Source organism: Plecotus auritus, assembly GCF_963455305.1.
Source record: "Plecotus auritus genome assembly, chromosome: 6".
NCBI lineage: Eukaryota > Metazoa > Chordata > Mammalia > Chiroptera > Vespertilionidae > Plecotus > Plecotus auritus.
This window is the reverse complement of record NC_137773.1, coordinates 149815897-149832900: the sequence shown is the minus strand read 5'-3', so window position 1 is coordinate 149832900 and position 17004 is coordinate 149815897. Positions and strand designations below refer to the sequence as shown.

At 51.6% G+C, this 17004-nt stretch overlaps 1 protein-coding gene across 2 annotated transcripts in view; it reads left to right on the top strand.

Moving 5' to 3' along the window:
• Positions 1-2725: 2725 nt before the first annotated feature.
• Positions 2726-17004, top strand: part of EPHB1 (EPH receptor B1) — a 422752-nt gene continuing 408473 nt past the window's right edge. Inside the window, exon 1 of one of the 2 annotated variants that reach the window (XM_080672572.1) lies at positions 2726-3134. In XM_080672572.1, coding sequence (XP_080528698.1) covers positions 3077-3134 — 58 coding nt within the window. In that variant the 5' untranslated portion in view covers positions 2726-3076. The remainder of the gene's footprint in view (positions 3135-17004) is intronic. The other variant, XR_013960832.1, reaches the window with a different exon arrangement.

The window sequence follows — 17004 nt, the reverse complement described above, 5'->3', positions numbered from 1 at the left end:
GGAGCTACTGGCTTTCTGTATGCAGAAGGTGCTCAGTAAACAGAGTCATTCTCTTCATGATTAACTACCTACAATCGCTCTTTTGCTGTTAACTTGCTTTATTCTCTAGTCCTCCTCACTACCAGATATATACTATGCCTCTTGTCATCCTCCACTACACTTTAAGTTCCCTCTGAGCAGGGCCTATGTCCCCACAGCCTAGAGCAGGGCCTGCCTGGCTCCTAATAAGTTCTGAACATACACTTGTTGAATAAGTGTGTGAGTGCATGACCAGCTGGGTGCAAGGAAAGGAGGGCCTGGGTAGAGGTGTAGATGTGAGGATAGTGAGGGGATCAAGCTGGCTGAGCAGCCCAGTCCCAGAGGGAGGCTGGCACGGCAGAGTCGGGGCTGAGAAGGCAGGTTCCAGGGAGCGTGTGGATGCTATGCCTGAGTGGCTGGTCTTTCTTCAGGCAGACAATGAGGAGCCACTAGCTTTGTGTGCTGGGAAGAGATAAGATCAAGCTTGGCTTGAGAAAGATTAGTTTGGCAGAAGTGCAGAAGGATTAGAAAGGGGAGGGGATGGAGACTGGGTGACCATTCTGAGACTCTCCAGTTGTCCAGGGGAAGGCAGCGTGGGCTGGAACTGGGACAGGCTCATGGCCTTGAGACAAGGGCATGGGGAGGAGGATATGGGAGAAGGGGCTTTGCCCAACATGCCCCTCAAAAAACTGTGGTAGAGTGAAGGAGTCTGAGACTCATTCATCCATCCATCCATCCATCCACCATTCATCTATGAGGGGCGTACTGGAGGCAGAAGAGCAGGCGGAGCTGCCCAATAATTGTTTATGGGCCTGGGGAGCAGAAGTTCCAAGGACAAAGCTCGAGGGAAACCCCTTTTGAGAGTTGAAGAGGGAATGGAGGGGACACTAAGAAGTAGAATGACAGGGAGGAGGAGAACCAGGGCTGTGGAAACTGAGGCAAGAGCCCAGGGGAACTGATATCAGAAGGTGCTGAGGGTCCAGGACGATAACTGAAAGTAACTGGAAGTAAAGTGGGTCATTCCAGGGTGATGGCCCCAGAGATGTCAGGACATAGTTGCTGGTGTTGTGGCGGGGCAGAGGGCAGCTGGCATGGCGTGGAGGATGATAAGAGAGTGGAGGCCATGCCCTAGCTGGTTTGGCTCAATGGATAGAGCGTTGGCCCGCAGACTGAAGGGTCCCAGGTTCGATTCCAGCCAAGGGCACATGCCTGGGTTGTGGGCTTGATCCCCAGTAGGGGGTGTGCAGGAGGCAGCCGATCAGTGATTCTCTCTCATCATTGATGTTTCTATCTCTCTCTCCCTCTCCCTTCCTCTCTAAAATTAATAATATATATTTTTTTTAAAAAAAGAGAGTGGAGGCCAATAGGATCTTCCCTTCAGGTGCTGAGGCAGGGAGGAATGAAGGGAGGGGGAGAAGGAGGCAGCCAGAGTCATATTAGGGGAAGCAAAGCAGTGTCAGGATGGGGAATCTGGCCGTGACTGAGGGGGTGCGGTCCCAGCAAACTAGACACTACACAGGCAGGGCAGGGTGGGAAACAGATTTAGCAAAACTCAAAAAGGAGGGTGGGGAGTCTGGACGGGGTCATTGCATCTGCCCACTGTTAGCTCCTTAACAACTCTGGGAAAGACAGCTACTTCCACTGTAAGACCAGACCATCATCAGGTCTGGGGTGGGGGTGATGGGGTGAGGTCGGGTCTCCAGTATAGCATTCCACCCTCAAGGTGGGTCCTTGGTCTAGAACACTGGCTGTCTCCAGAGACAGGAAAAGAAAGCAGAGTTGAGGGAGCTGTGAGAGTCACTCTCACCTCCAATGCCCTATCTGTTGCTGCCTATGTGCTCCCTTCCAACCCATGTTCAAGGTCTCACCCACAGTAATGGTGCCTCCCTCTGTGGCCTCCCCAGGCATAACCCTCTGCTGGCCCTATTGCATTCTCCACTTTTTGTAGCCTGTATGGCTACTGGTCTCTCCCACCAAATCCTGTGGAAGCTCACAGAATGCTTTCAGAAGTCAAATTTAAGGCAGCTAGAGACTTCTGGAGGAAGAAAGCAGCATTCGGACAGGAAGCGTTTGCAGTTGCTGCACACACTGGAGCAGCAGTGTCTGAACCCAAAGATTCTCTGAACCCTGGCCATTCGTTCAACAACTATATTTCATCACCTTCTGCGGGCCAGACACTGTTCTAGGCATTGGGGATTCTGTAGTGAACAAAACACACCAATCTCAAGAATGAAGACCCCATTCTAATGGGAAAGGGGGGGTTGCAATGAACATAACAGAAAGTGAAGTATATGGAAAGGAGGGCCAGGGTGTGCCACGGGGTTGCACTAAATAGGGTAGTCAGGGAAAATGAAATAAGATAAATTTGATTATTTAAAGCTCACCCAGAACTGGTGGACTATAAAGGGTAAGGCCTCCTTCGCTAGACCCGTCGGGGGCTTGGGGAGCTGGGGCCGGCCGGTGCGGTTCTCCGAGAGTACCACGAGGGGGAGCCCGGACCCCTCCTAGCGCCTTCCCAGCCCTCTCTTGCGAGCAAAAGTTTTTCTTAAACTAACAATGCCAGTGTAAGGAGGTGCTCGCGCCTGATTGGACGAGAGATTTTTGCAGGTTTGATTCCTTGATTGGACAGGAGGTGTTAGGGGTGGGGAGAGAGCTGATGGTGGGGGATCCCGCTCCCTCCCGCGTCAGTCTGGCCGGCTCCGTCCTCACGTAGGCTCCGCTGTAGCTCGCAATGTGACAGCAGGACGCATACGCACTCTCGCGCTCTCCCCAGCTCGCACTCCTTCGCCCTCTCTCTTTCACACACGCACGCACACACCCACCTCTCCCATAAACACACACACACACATGCACACCCACACCCACGCGCGCCCGCACCGCCCCACGCGCGCACACTCCCGCCCACGCCCACGCCGCGCTCCGGTTAGTCCGGTCCCAGCGAGAGCGCGAAAGGATACGGAGAAGCCCCCGGCGGGGAGCGCAGCGGCGCCCCGGGACGCGGCGCCCTCCCCGCGCGGCCGCTTCGGCTCGGGCTCGGCCTGGGGGCCGCCGGCCGGCGATGGCCCTGGATTGCCTGCTGCTGCTCCTCCTGGCATCTGCAGCGGCCGCGATGGAAGGTAACGTACCCTCCGTGGAGCAAGTTGGCTGCTGGCGGCTGTATCCCAGGGCTTCTCCTGCAGCTTCGGGTCGCTCGCATCCCGCTACCCGAGGGCAGGCTGTTCCGGAGCCTCGGCCGCGGCCGAGAGCGGGGCTGGGGCGGCACCCACCGGCGCGTCCCCGGGCGGCTTTCGGAGTCCCTTCGCTCCCGCGCCTGGCGCTCCCTGGCAGCCACGGTCTCCTGCAGCCTCGGCTAGGAGAGCACGGAGTCGCTGCATTGCGGTGCAGGCTCCTTAGTTCCGGGCAGAGCGGGGCGTTGGAGAAGAAGGGGCCCCCGCCTGGGACCATCGGCCCCTGGAGTGCGGGCGTGGGTCCGCTCCCTTCTTATCCCGGGCACGGATGCGCTTAGGCGGCCGCGAGCCGCCTCTCCGTTTACTCCCCTCGGCGTCCGCGGGCTCCCGGACTCTGGGCTCGGCGGGCTAGCGCTGCCCCGTACCCCGAAAGTGGCCCCGTACCCTCGGGAGCCTGTCGGGCTTCATCTTTCTTGTGTCAGTCTGGGAGAGGTGGACACCTTTGTCGCCTCTCGAGCCTGGGAACTGGGGTGGGGTGGGTGGGTGCCTGGTCCTCCGAAACTCGCCCAGCGTCCTCTCCGCCCAGGTAAGGGGACTCAGCGGCTGGGAGCCGATGGGCAGCGACACTTTCCCCGCCACTTCAGCCTCGGCTGTGCTCCAGCTGTGGAGGAAAGCGCGCTGCGCGCCACCTCACCGGGCGCTGCCGGAGCGCCCGCGCTCCGCGGCATCTGCGAATCCCCATGGGAAATCCCTGCCCCGCTCCCCGCCCCCGCCTCGTCTCCCTCCCCTTCCTCTCAGCGGGGAGGCAGCTGTAGCTCCTTCCAGGGAACCCAGCTCGGCCTTTTTCGGAGTTGAGTTGCCAGGGTGGGGGTGAGGCGGCGCGGAAGCCCAGCTCACAGCCGCACTTCCCGGGGGCGGACACGGGGTGGAACTCCAGGGGACTCGGTGCCGAAGGGGTGCAGCTCCAGGAGCCCAAGCCTCCTCCCAAGTTGGGAGCTCCTTCTGATACTGGTTGCCCAGTAGAACCCTTCAAATGCCCACAGTGGTTCGGCGCCCCCGACCCTTCCAGAAAGCACTGCCCTTCTCGAAGCAAAACTGGGCATTCAGGGCCCCAAGAGGGGCCGGGATCCCTTTGCCTTCCTGTGAAGACCCCATATCCCGCCTTCGTTTGGCGGTGGCACGGGGGTGCTTCGATTAATGTCTAGAAAGCTCTCACTTGCTTTTTGAAGGTGGCTTTTTGTCTGCCCTCCGCCTACTACTGCTCTTCCTGGCTGTTCTGTGAGGAGGGGATCGCTTTTTGGATAGGGCGGGGACTGGAGCAGTGTGGAGCAGGGTGCTTGGGTTTGACTTACTGGGGCCAGTGCAGGAGCAGTTGAGACAGGACAAGCAAGACGATGTACACTTCCAAAAAACAGTCAGACAGCCCTGGGTCATCGAGCATTTGCAAGGGGCAAAGCTCTGGGGCCATGCGACCTGCCTGCCTCTCTGCGCCTCTGAGAGCAGATAGGTGCCGGCCTTGGGAGCTTGGTCTTGGCATTGATTCTCCATCAGTGAAGGAGGGCACATGCCTGGGAACGAAATTGTTTGGAGAGCAAACGTGTGGGAGCACACCAGGTGTCTGGCAGTGTGTGGTTTCCTCCTTAGACCCCTCTTCTTGGGTAGCCAGAGCTCCCTGTCTGCTGTGGCTCTGTTCTGTGTGCGGGACGGTGCCATTGTGCCTGCCTCGCTCTGTATACAGCCCCTGCCATCCAGGTCATCTGGAGCAGCCCACACTGTAGGGGCTGTGGCCCTTCTCTTGGAACAGCCCAGAAACTTTGCCGGAAGCCTGGCAGGAAGGAGCCTCTCTAGGCTGAAAATATCTCCAGCAAGGGTTAAAAGAAACACCACATTCAGCAGAATATTAAAGCAGCCCCATGGTCCCTGCCCAGTGCACAGGGATAGTACACACCATTCACTCCTTCCTCTCCTCAAATGAACATAGGCAGGTTCATTTTCTACTCTCCTCACACAGAGCCGCCTTCCCGCCTGCCTGGCTGGGCTGGGGCCAGCATCATTCGTTTGTGATGAGTGAGGAATAATTATCAGAAAAGTGAATCAATGAGCTGCTTACACAGACAGCAGATCCTACCCAAACTCTGCTGTGGCCGGCGCGCGGTGGGGGGGGGGTGGGGGGTCCTCTCCTTGCTGGGTCAGCCATGTATATGACTGTCTGTTTTCTTTCCCCTGGGGGTCTTGGGTGGAATTTTAGTGGGGCCTTGTCACCCAGGGCAAGCAGTTCAAAGACTAGCCAGATCCTTAGCCCAGGCTAGGGCAGGGACAAAGGGACAGGGCAGGCGTGGGACCAGGTGGAGAGAGGTGGCCAGAGGCAGGCAGGGCCCTATGAGATCCCCCTCCCCCACCTGGGTGGAAGGAAAGAAGGCAGGGGCTAGTTTCCCTGGGGTGTGGGGAACTCACACTGAAAGAGAGCATTCATCTCACCTCTTCCAGCCCCTTCCCCATTTCCAGTTGATGGTGTGGCTCTGTTCTGTTGGGAGAGAGAGAGATGGCACTGCAGGAAAAAGGCTCTCTGGGGGATTTTAAAGTCTATTTCAGAGGGGAGCAGGGCAAGTTGTGGAGGCAGGGATGCTGACATCCACTGGCCACATAGCCAGGCCTCCATCCTCAGCCTCTGGACGAATAACTGTCTCCTTCAAGCCCTTGTCTTTTCACTCTGTGTCTGAGAGCCTGTTGAGAATGGGCTGCTGGTTATCTATGGAGGGAAGGCAATTGCCTGCATTCTCAGAGCTGCCCTTCAGGAACAGGGGTAGGAGACCTGGCTTCTCTCGAGGTGCTTCTGCAGCAGCAGGGACACGTTGGACTGGCAGCAGACACTCCTTCCTCGATGGGAGCTTCTCTGGACCAAGCATGTTGGCCCTTCTGGAAGGCGCCAATCCGGAACCACTGACCACTAATGCTAATAGCCTTCTCCCAGCCCATGTGCCCATGACTGATCATGCACCTGCAGGTGGCCTCAGTGTTTGGACACTGGCTGCCCAGAATACTCCCAGGAAATCTGCTCTTTGGTGCATCTAGAGTGAAGTCCTGGGCTTGGCACCCTTGAATGTGCACACGTGCTTGATTTGGTGGTAAATTTCTAGGGCTTGGCAGATAGTGAGTTCTCAGTAGGAACTGCTGACCCATGAATGTATACTCCGGAGTCACTGTACCTGCTTTGTAGCATACCCCACCTTGAAATGCAAGGGCACTGAATTCCATTGTACACAGTTAAGTCTCCATTTCATCGTGGTGAAAACAGCCGGTGTGTCTATCATAGGCCACCAGGTTAGACAGTGATTGGTTATTTCTGCATTTTTCTGTTAATATTTGTTCGCTGAGTGTGCATCTATTTTGGTGTCCATGAGCGTGCGTGCCTGAGCTGGCAAGCAGTAGCAGGCGCCAACGGTTTAAAAAAATGTCTGGGAGGAGAAAGCAGATTTGAGAAAATCCTATCCATTACCTGATTTTATTTTCTGTGCATTGTGAAAAGGTCGCTGTTACTCAGGGATGCCCCTCCAGCCAGCGAGTGGAATGCTGGTGAGGTACGGCAGCACAGCTCTGGGCAATTGCTTGAGAAAAGGCTTGCCGATTTAAACAGTTGCAGAGGTCTGGACCCAGCAACAGCCCAAACCTCCTGGGTTGGCAGACCGGAGCTGCCAGCAGCTGGTGATGCCCAGGAGCAGAGGGAGGACCTTCCGGGCCACATGGGATTCTGCCCCAGCCCCTCTTGCCTTTTGTTGACCTGTGCAGACCCAGATTCCCATCTCAGATTCCCTACCTTGGCCCCTCACAAGGATGGGTCCTAATTGCCAAGATGTGCTTTGGGAAAAGCCCATGAGGCAGAGACATGGGATGGCACCTTTTTACATCCCGTCAACCAAGAAATAATCCTATATAATAAAAGCCTAATATGCTAAGTGTCTGGTTGTCCGGTTGTCTGTTCAACCAATCAAAGCGTAATATGCTAATAATATGCTAAGGCCGCTCAACCACTCACTATGATGTGCACTGACCACCAGGGGACAGATGCTCCGACCAGTAGGTTAGCTTGCTGCTGTGGTTCTGCGGATCCGGACTGAGTGAGAGACGGGCCAGACGTGCCCCAGAGCCCTCTCGTGGTCCCTTCTCGGCTGGCCAACCTCCCGCATCCCTCCCCAGCCCCGATCATGCACTGGTGGGGTCCCTCAGCCTGGCCTACCCCCTCTCGCAATCTGGGACCCCTCAGGGGATGTTGGAGAGCCAGTTTCAACCTGATCCCACAGGCCAGGCCAAGGGACCCCACTGGTGCACAAATTTGTGCACCGGGCCTCTAGTCTTTGATAAGGCAAATTGGACCAATGAGGAAGGGTACCAGGGGATGTATGAGGACACCATGACCTCTTCCTCTCTCTCTAGTGCATGGACCCGCCCATTTACTGGAAACTACTGATTCTATAGCTGGTTGACTAGATTTCATGAATGTGGGGCAGTGGAAGGAGTTGCATGGTCAGGATTGGAATCTGACCATGAGGATTGGGGCTGGAATCAACTGGCGTGGAGATGGATGGCTGGATCATTAAGCCAGAGGACTCCACCTCTGGCTTCATCTCCCAACTCTATCACTTGGGAAAGTCACCAGTGCACCCAGCCACAGTGCTTTCCTTTGCACAGTGGGTCATGATGTTCACGTATTCCAACCTTAGAAGTTGGACAAGTAACACACATTATGCGGATAAGCCTGTACTAGTTTTTTTTAAGGTGCTATTGAAGTCAAAGATACATTCACATTATAAAATTTAAAAAATCGTCTACAGCTAATCCCTATGAGTTCTTAGTAACACTAAGGTTCAGGGGCATAGTATTTTTCCAGCACGGGCAAAGGGTAGAGGCAATTTTGAAAGGCAGAAGAGGGGAACATCATCTCAGGCAGTGGGTTTCTGGCTTCAGGAAGCTTGTATGTCACCTACCTTGGCCCCTCACAAGGATGGGTCCTAATTGCCAAGATGTGCTTTGGCAATTTACTACCGACTTCATGGGCTCTAACCCCAAAGTTCAGTAGGTCTGAATGGACTCTGAAATAGGTCCTCTGGCCTCTAGAAGATTCTGATGCAGGTGCTTCCTGGAAACAAGGCACAGGGGAATGATTCTAAATGAGGCTCCGCTCAGAAATCCCGGGCAGGTCTGCCCTGCTTTGCATTTCCTGAGTTGAAATGGCCTGGGTACCTGACTTTTTAACAAAGGGCCCCAGTGATTCAGGTATAGGCGGCCTGGCACCAGTTTGGTGTTTTTTGTTTGTTTTAACTACTGATAATAGCTAACACTTAACACTAGGTGCTGTTCTAGGCGTTTCACATAAATGAATTCACTTCCTCCTTATATCCTATCAGGTAGGTATTATTATTATCCACCCCTTCTCCTAATTTTCAGATGAGATGACTGAGATACAGAGTAGGTGAGTGGTTTGGTAAGGTCACATAGCTAGTAAGTAGCCTGCTTTAGAACCCAGGCAGTCAGGTTCTGGAGTCTATCTATATTCTTAACCTCCCCTGACCCCGCCCCCCTTACTGTGCCACTTTTGTAGGCTTTGCCCAAAGAAAGAAAAGTTCAGACCAGCCTAAATCCATGGGTAGGAAGAATTCTGATGCTAATGCAGCCACTGGCTATTGGTATTCCATTGATTACTGGGAACTCCAAGTTTCCATGGTCTTGGAGAAGAGAGGAGAGAAATGTTCAGATGATCCCAACACTGCAGCTCAAGCACCAGTGTCCTGCTCTCTTCCTTCCCCCTCCTCCCACCTTCCACCCTATTGCCACCCCACACTCATGCAGATGCAGGGCTGGAGACCTGCACCACAGCATGGCTCCTGGTGAGGAATCCAGTAGGACTGGGAGCATCCTGGCTCTGGCCAGCTCTCCCAAGGAAAACATGATCACAAAGGAGCTGGGTCTGAGTGCCCTATGCATTGTGGAGCGGCACACACAGCACCCTTCCTGTCCCCACCTGCCTGTCTAAGCACATCCTTGCACCTGGCTCCTAGGAGTCGGCTTCCTTGGAAGAGCTCACTTTATGTTTCCCTCTTCTGCACTTGCCACTTAAGCAACCTGAATATTTCTACCAGATTTCCATGTCTCCAAGGGTGCAGGAGACACAGAGCATGGATGCCTGCCCTTCTGAGGAAATGACTATAGTATTGAAGTAATGCCCTGGGAGAGATTTCATATTGAAAATCAAATTTTTGCATGAGAAATTCCTCAGCCTCTTCCTGGGAGGGGATTCCATTTCAGTTCATAGTTGGGTCCCTATGGTCAGTGTTTGGCTGTGTGCTTAGAGGGGGTGCATTGAGTGGCCAGGTCAGGGCTACCTGCTCCACCAAAGACCCCGACACCTGATGTCGCCACCTTGCTGGCTTTTGTTGGTCACTCCTCTGGGGTTGGAGAGGTGGGAACACACTTTCCTGGGAGGCCGGGATGGTGGATTGGTTTTTCTTAGCTAATGGATAACTGCTTTCAGTGTGACCTAAGACACAAGAAGCAAGCAGGTGTACAAGGAGTTCTCTCCCTCCCTGCACCTGTTTTCTGACTGCTGACCAGACTGGGGGAGGGTTCATTATGGTGGAGAGGGCAGCAGGGGCTTGGGTAGGGGGCACCCCCAGAGTACAAGCAGTGGGAGGTTGACAATTTTGATAGAGCAAAATCTGGAATATGGTGATCTCCTGGCTAATGGTGGGGGAGTCATGGGTCCCCATAGGCTGGTGAGGGTTCTGTAGGGACAGCTCAGGCCCCAATTTTGGGACATCAGAGGTGAGTAACAGTGAGGTTGGCGACAACAAGAAGGGCCTTAGCCCGGTGCCCTCCTACTGGTCAGCAGCAGGCCCAGGACTGTGTAGGTGGGTGCAGGCTGCATTGGGGCCAGAGTCCCCACTGGTCCCATGTAGAATGATCTGCCTCTCAGTGCAACTGACTTGTAGGTTTGCCTCTAACTTTCTGAGAAAAAAGCATCTTATTCACCTGCTCACTCATGCCCCAGCCAACAGGGAGTGTTAATCTGCTCTGTGGGAAGATGCCTGGAGCAAAGATGGGGTGGGTGGGTCTTCACTCTAATGACTCTGCTGATAATTGAAGCTTCAGGATGGTCCATTTGCTAAAAAAAAAGGGGGGGGGGAAGGTGATGCAGAAGGTGGTTCTGCTTCCCCCTCTGTCCCAGTGGAGGTGTCCCTTTAGGTCAGGCGAAATCCCAGACAACACCATTAGAGGCTGCTTCAGGAGGCTGCTCTGCCCCCTCTTGGAAGGCCACAGAGTTCTCTGGAGCAGAACTGGGCCCCCGTGGAAACGTAGAGGAAATTTCCTGAGAATTACCAGGACTCATTTCTGCCTGCAGATTGCACCTGAGGCTCTGCGTCCCACCTCTCTCCCCTCTAGCTTCCTGGCAGCAAGTGACAAAATGACTGATTTGAATTTAACTTCCTTACCCTGCTTCTCCATCCCCCAGTGGAGGTGATAATGAGCAGAGAGATGGGCAGAGGCAGGTGGCCAGGAGGGGTGGGGACAGGCCAGGGAGCTGGGCCATGGCTGTAGCCTGGCACCAGCTTCTGAGTCTCTGAGACTGATTCTGGGGCTGCTTAAGCTTCAGGGGACAAGGGTCAGGCTCCTTTCCTTGGCTCTGACATGTCAGGAGCAGCACTGGAGACAAGTTTCAGGGAAGGTAAGAAACTTTCCAGAAATCCTATAGGCTGGCAGCGTTAGAGCCAGGGCTAGACTAAGCTCCCATCTGCCCATTGAGTATTTACTATATGCTGGTCCCTTTACTAGTATATGTATTGATCCCCATCCCTTCATATCCAAGCATTTATTCCCCCATTTTACAGGTGAGGAAGCTGAGGTTTTGAGCCGTTAACTTACTGACGCAAGATTCAAACTGAGGTTTTGACAAATTGGATGATGCCCCAGCTCTTTGCCTCCCAGTTCAGCACTTTTTCTATTCAACATTGCTTATTCATGAAGTAAATCAGGGAACACCTATTAAGCACCAGCTGTTTATGCACCTTTCTGCCAGGTGCTGTCAAAGGTACCACACAGTCCTGCTCTGGTCTGCTCGCTGGGTCCCTGTGGCCAGGCTCTCCCAGGCTCTTTGGAACTACCCCCACCTGTACCCGCAGCTGGAAGAACATTTTTTTCCTTCTCCGTTTGCATTTTCCTGTATGAACATGGCCTTTTCCATGTGCCTCCACCACTCAGAACCCCACTGTGGTCATTATTTGTTTTCTTTCTGCTGCATGTCCATCTGGCTCTTGTCTTTGATGAGCTGTGTCGCTTGGATGGTTGCAATTTGGCATCTGTGTCTGGATCTTAGTGGTGGGGGGTGTGTAGGGAGCAGGGTTGCTATGGGTCTCCTGGAGCTCCTTCCACAGGTCCACATTCCAGTGGAAGGGCCAACTGCAATGTTCACCTTTGGGGGTGTCCCCAGCTTCTGTCTGGTGGACCCTCCCCTGCTTGGGGCCTTGTTGCTTCTTGAGCTCTGCTTGCTTCTGCCCATCTGGCCAGATGCAGATGCCATGACATCAGAGGAGGACATTGGGGTTTAGTATCAGCTTTGAGTGTGGAAGGACATGTGGGAGGAGGGGAAAGAGAGAGACCCCTCAGCGTCCTAGTCTTACTGGACACTGGTCGGTCCCCTTGGGGCTGTGCCTGTGGAAAGGGCTGAGCAGGAGGGCCAGGATAATTGCGGGCAGCTTCATTGACATGGTGGTGAAAAAATGCCTTATCTGTGAGAGGCAGCTGGGCCCTGCCGTTAATTGTTCTGTTGTTTTCCGCTTGCTATTTTTCCAGCGCATCAAGTTAGGACCTTTGCCCTTGGCTTTCTCATGGATGCTGAGTCTGGAGTTGGGTAGTGAACTTGGAGGAGGGCAGAGATAGGGGAGGAGCCTCACCAGGAACTGATGGAAAAAGCGCCCATCCAAGGATGCTCCCGCCCCTTTGGCAATGCATCCAAATGGTCTGAGTGGTGGAGCACAGGCTGTAAGCTTTGGGCAAGGAAGCAGGTCTCAGGATCATCAGAAATCCACTGAGTCTTGGGCTGGTGCCCAGGGACCTGTGCTGAGAACATGCCAGACCATACTTTGGGTGTCAGCCTATACCTTGGCGTTTTACCCAGTCACTACATGTGTGAATGTCTTCCAGCACCTTCAGGATGCAAGACCCCTTACAACCTGGGTCTCCTTTCCTCCCCTGCTCCGTGCAGGCACAGGTACACACACATACCACACAGGTCCACACACCCTGATCTTTTTTTCTTTTTCTGATTTCACTGCTGCCATGTACCTCTGGGTCTGCACCTGTTTGTTCTTCCTGTTGACTTTTTCACTGACCTTAGCTTGGCCAACACTAAAATTTTCTTTAGAATCCACCATGGTGGTTATCTCCTTCCTCCCAGCCCCGGGCTGGATTAGATGGCTCACTGGTCCCCACCACAGCTGCCTCTGCCTTCTTCCATGGGAGCACGTTGCACACTGGTCTATAGTTGTGTGTTGACTTCACTGAGTCCCTACACCTCCGTGAGCCGCTAAAGAGTGGGCTCTATTTTAATTGTCATGGTATCCCCAGCATGTGGCACACAGTGGTGTCAATAAGTGTGTGTTGTATTAATGAATAAAAAGGGAGAAAAAAATCAACAGAGCACTTTAAAAACCTGAAGTCATGCCCCATATGGTCATTTAAACCATGTCTGTAGATTTTTAAAATTTTTTGGTCAGATGGGCAAAAAATGTTTTTTTCTTTTTTATTGAATTTATTAGGGATGGCATTGGTTACTAAAATTATATAGCTTTCAGGTGTACAGTTATATAATACATCATCTGTGTATTGTATTGTGTGTCAAATCTTCTTCCATCACCATTTGTCTGCAAATTATTTGATATTCTTATTTGATAGTCAAAGCATGAAGCCTCATTCTTCTCCCCTTAAAGATGGGTTCGCTCTCTACCTCACTCCAATGAACAGAATGTGGCAGAAGTGATCCCACATAACTTTGGAGCTGAGATCATAGAAGATGCTAGCTACAGCTTCTGCAAGGCTCTCTCTCTTTCCTGGGATGCTTGCCTTTGAGACCCAGTCACCATATTGTGAGGAAGCCCAAGTGACATGGAGAGGCCATGTGTACAAGTTCTAGCCAGAGCCCCACCTCAAATCACAGCCCACAGCCAGCATCAAATGTCAGACATCTGAGTGAGCAGGTCTTCAGTTGGTTGCAGCCCATCCCTGCTGACTCTTAAGTGGGAGGAGACAGGCTTTCTTCCCTGAGCCTGTTCTAAGTTGCAGATTCATAAACAAAGTAAATGTTGTCTGTGTTTAAAACTAGTAAGTTTTGGGTTGGTCTGTTATCGATAACTAAAATACCCTAAAATTAGTAGCAGAAAAGTGGTTAGTGTCATAGTGTGGAGGGGGACACAGACATTAAGAAAACAAATAATGTAGAATATAATTTCAGGAAGGTGCTATTAAGGGAGGGAAGAAGGTGATGTGATTGAGAATGATGGGTGCAGGCTTGGGCAACTTAAAATGGAGGAAGAATGTGGGGAAGGGAAGGCCCCTCTCTGAATACTTGAAGAGTGTTCTTACCATGCAGCCTAGCTTTATTCTGCATGGAAGATAGATATTAGCTTGGTTATTAAATTTTTTCTAGCCAAGCTAAACCAAGATGGAATAGGCTGCATTGAGGGATGATAGAGTCCCATCTTGGGGTGTCCAAGTGAGGGCTGAGCCACTCCCAGACTTGAGAGCCCAAGTTCTACAAGAGGCAAATGGGATGTGGGAGCAGAGAGACGGAACTGGCAGCTTTGCTTAGAAGCCATCAATTTCATGAATACACCTACAGAGCACAATTCTTGAGCATCCACGTGAGAAATGTTGTACTTGAAACTAAAAACACGAAGGTAAGGAAGACACAGACTTTCCTTCAAGAAGCTTACCTCTTAACAGACTGGTGGGGGAGACAGAGCCATGCAAACTACAAGCTGTAACAGGACATATGATGGAGCCTGAAAGATGTGGTGTAGCAGTTACACATCAGCTGCTAGGAGAAGCCAAGTGAGAGGGTCATACTTCCAATGGGAAGGATTTGAGGAAGGAGTGTGTGTATGTTTGTGAGTGTGTATAAGAGAGAGAGAAAGAGAGGCAGAGAAACAGGGACAGAGACACACGGTGAAGCTCCATGGAGGATGGGTAGAACTTTGTCAGATAGAGATGGCAGGAATGAGAAATGAGGACTGATAGTATTATACGCTCTGTGCCATGAAGGTGGACATCCAGAGCTCTCATCAAGGGCTTTACCTGTTTTATTAGCCATCTATTTGGTTGAAGAGACAGATGTTTACCTCAAACAGGAGGAAAACAAAGGGTAGGGGTAATTACTGGTATTGGTTATTACTGGATAATTTAGGAATGAAGTTATGATTGTATCTGGGGACACAGTGCTATCTCAGGACTCAGTCTCCCTTTTTTTATTTTTTAGTTCTGTGTTGGTATCAGCTAAGGTGCTGGCAGAGAACAGACGGCACTCTCAAATGGTTAATTAAGGGGAGTTTAATAAAGAGACCCTTTATAGAGGTATGAAGAGGGGTAAGGGAACCAATAAGGATGGGGATGCATACAGGGACTGGCAATATTGGGAAGCCATGACTCCCAAGGCTAGGAGGGGCAAGTGGAGAGAATGGTGCCATCCATCACCAGGCAAGAGCTGCAGCCCAGGAGAGGGCTCCTTGACACGAGCTGTAGACATAGATAGAGGAATGCAGCTGCTGCCCAAACCATGCCTAAGTGGGGCGGGGCATCATATTCCCTAAACTCTTTCTCCACTTTCTCATCTCCTGCTAGCACCTCCCATTGGATGAACTTAACAAGAAGGCAGAGGGCATGGAAGCCTGGTTCATAGGGGTCAGTCTCTTGTGGCACAGAAGAGGGCAGAGGAAGGTAAGAGAGTGGATCTGGAGGGACAGTGGAGAGTAATCAGCACAGGGTCCTTTGTGTTGACTTCATCCTCTGGCAGGCTCTCTACGAGATGGTCATGTGGCAACTGGCAGCCCAAACTCACATCCTCTTGAAACTTCAGCAGAAAGATAAATTTTCACTCCCAGTTGCTCTAGCACAGTGGTCGGCAAACTGCGGCTCGCGAGCCACGGTTTGCCGCTCTGTTACTAATGAGTTTGCCGACCACTGCTCTAGCATAAGCCCTGGAAGTTTCGTCTCCTTTGTTCTCCTTGGGTTCTAAGCCTCTCTTTGAATCAGTATGACGGAACACACTCATTGGCTAGGTTTGGGGCATATGACTACCCATTCCTGGAAACTGGTGGGGAGAAAGTTATCCCAAACTTACCTGAGCCACCTGATCTGAGATGGGGGAGGGCTGGCTCCCCACAAAAATGTCAGGGCACTGTCTCCAGAAGAAACAGGAGTGGGTGCTGGACAAGCAACAATCTACCATCCCCATTCAACCTTCCTGCATAACAGAATTGTGGAACCTAATGGAGAGCTATGGTGTGCATTAAAGGAGAGAACATGGACTCTGGGGGCACAAGGAGGGGGCTGTGGCTGTGATGATCCTCCTTGGAGATATGGGAAAAGCCAGGGAAAATGAAGATGATAGGAAACTAAAAACCCAGGACGGGATAGCTGGAGATAGCTGGACAGACAGCTTCTTCTTGATAAGGATGTTCCCTATGTTCCCAATCATAGTGATCAAACTCAAAGTGATGAATAGACAGGCATCAGAGTGTTGGCTGAAGGCAAAGTGATTTTAAGACTAATGCATCTCATGGTTGTCAGATGGGAGGAGGGGTAGGGATTTGGATAAAAATGTTAATAGTTTAAGAAGTACAAATTGGCAGTTACCGAAGAGTCATGAGATGTAAAGTACAGCATAGGGATATGCTGTAATAACCATGTATGGTACCAGGTGAGTACTAGACTGACAAGGTGATCGGGAGATACAAATATCTAACCAATATCTGGTCTACCTGAAACTAATTTAATATCGAAGATCGGCTGTAATTAAAGAAAAAGACTGGCATATCTTAACTAAATTCAAGGAAGAGGGTTTCCATTTAGGGCAAAGTGGAAAAACAATGATTAAAGAGCCGTACTGGTCATTGCAATTCTCTGGGTTCCAACACAGACACCAGAACACCTTAACCTAACCATTGCATTTGCATTGGATGCCCATTAGAGAGCAAGAATGAAAGAAATGCAAAGTCATAGGTACAATGAGATATCTCATTTCCCCTCATTTTCACCATAACAGTCATGGTTTAGTCTTGCCTGGAATTTCCATTTTGCATCAGTAGAATGATTATTCACAGTTTTCTGTGTAGTTTTTGTCTAGATTTTGAGACTTGTATAATGATGGCAGATCCTCAAAGTCCTTTGCAGATGTCTCCTTATACCTTAGATATCTGTTTCTCATTTGAGAGAGCAGCATCTAAAATCTGCTTAGAATTCATCAGAGGAAGACTGCATTTGCCCTTCTAAGTTCTCTGCTCTTGAATCCAACTTTCTTTCCTCTACTTCCAACTGAGAACATTCCTCCCCCCCACCCCCCCTCGTAGCACAAAGCCACTGCTCTGCATGAAAACCCATGGTTTCCTTTTTCCAATCAGAAGAAAGTAATTTTCCTTTCACTCACCTGACTACCTTGTTCAGAGCATCCCCTACCCACCCTTTTCTGATATCTTGCTGCTAAGTATTTGCCAATTCATTTGCATCTCAATGGTTCCTTAGCAACTATCAAACCCTCAGGATTAGGTACAGAGCTGCT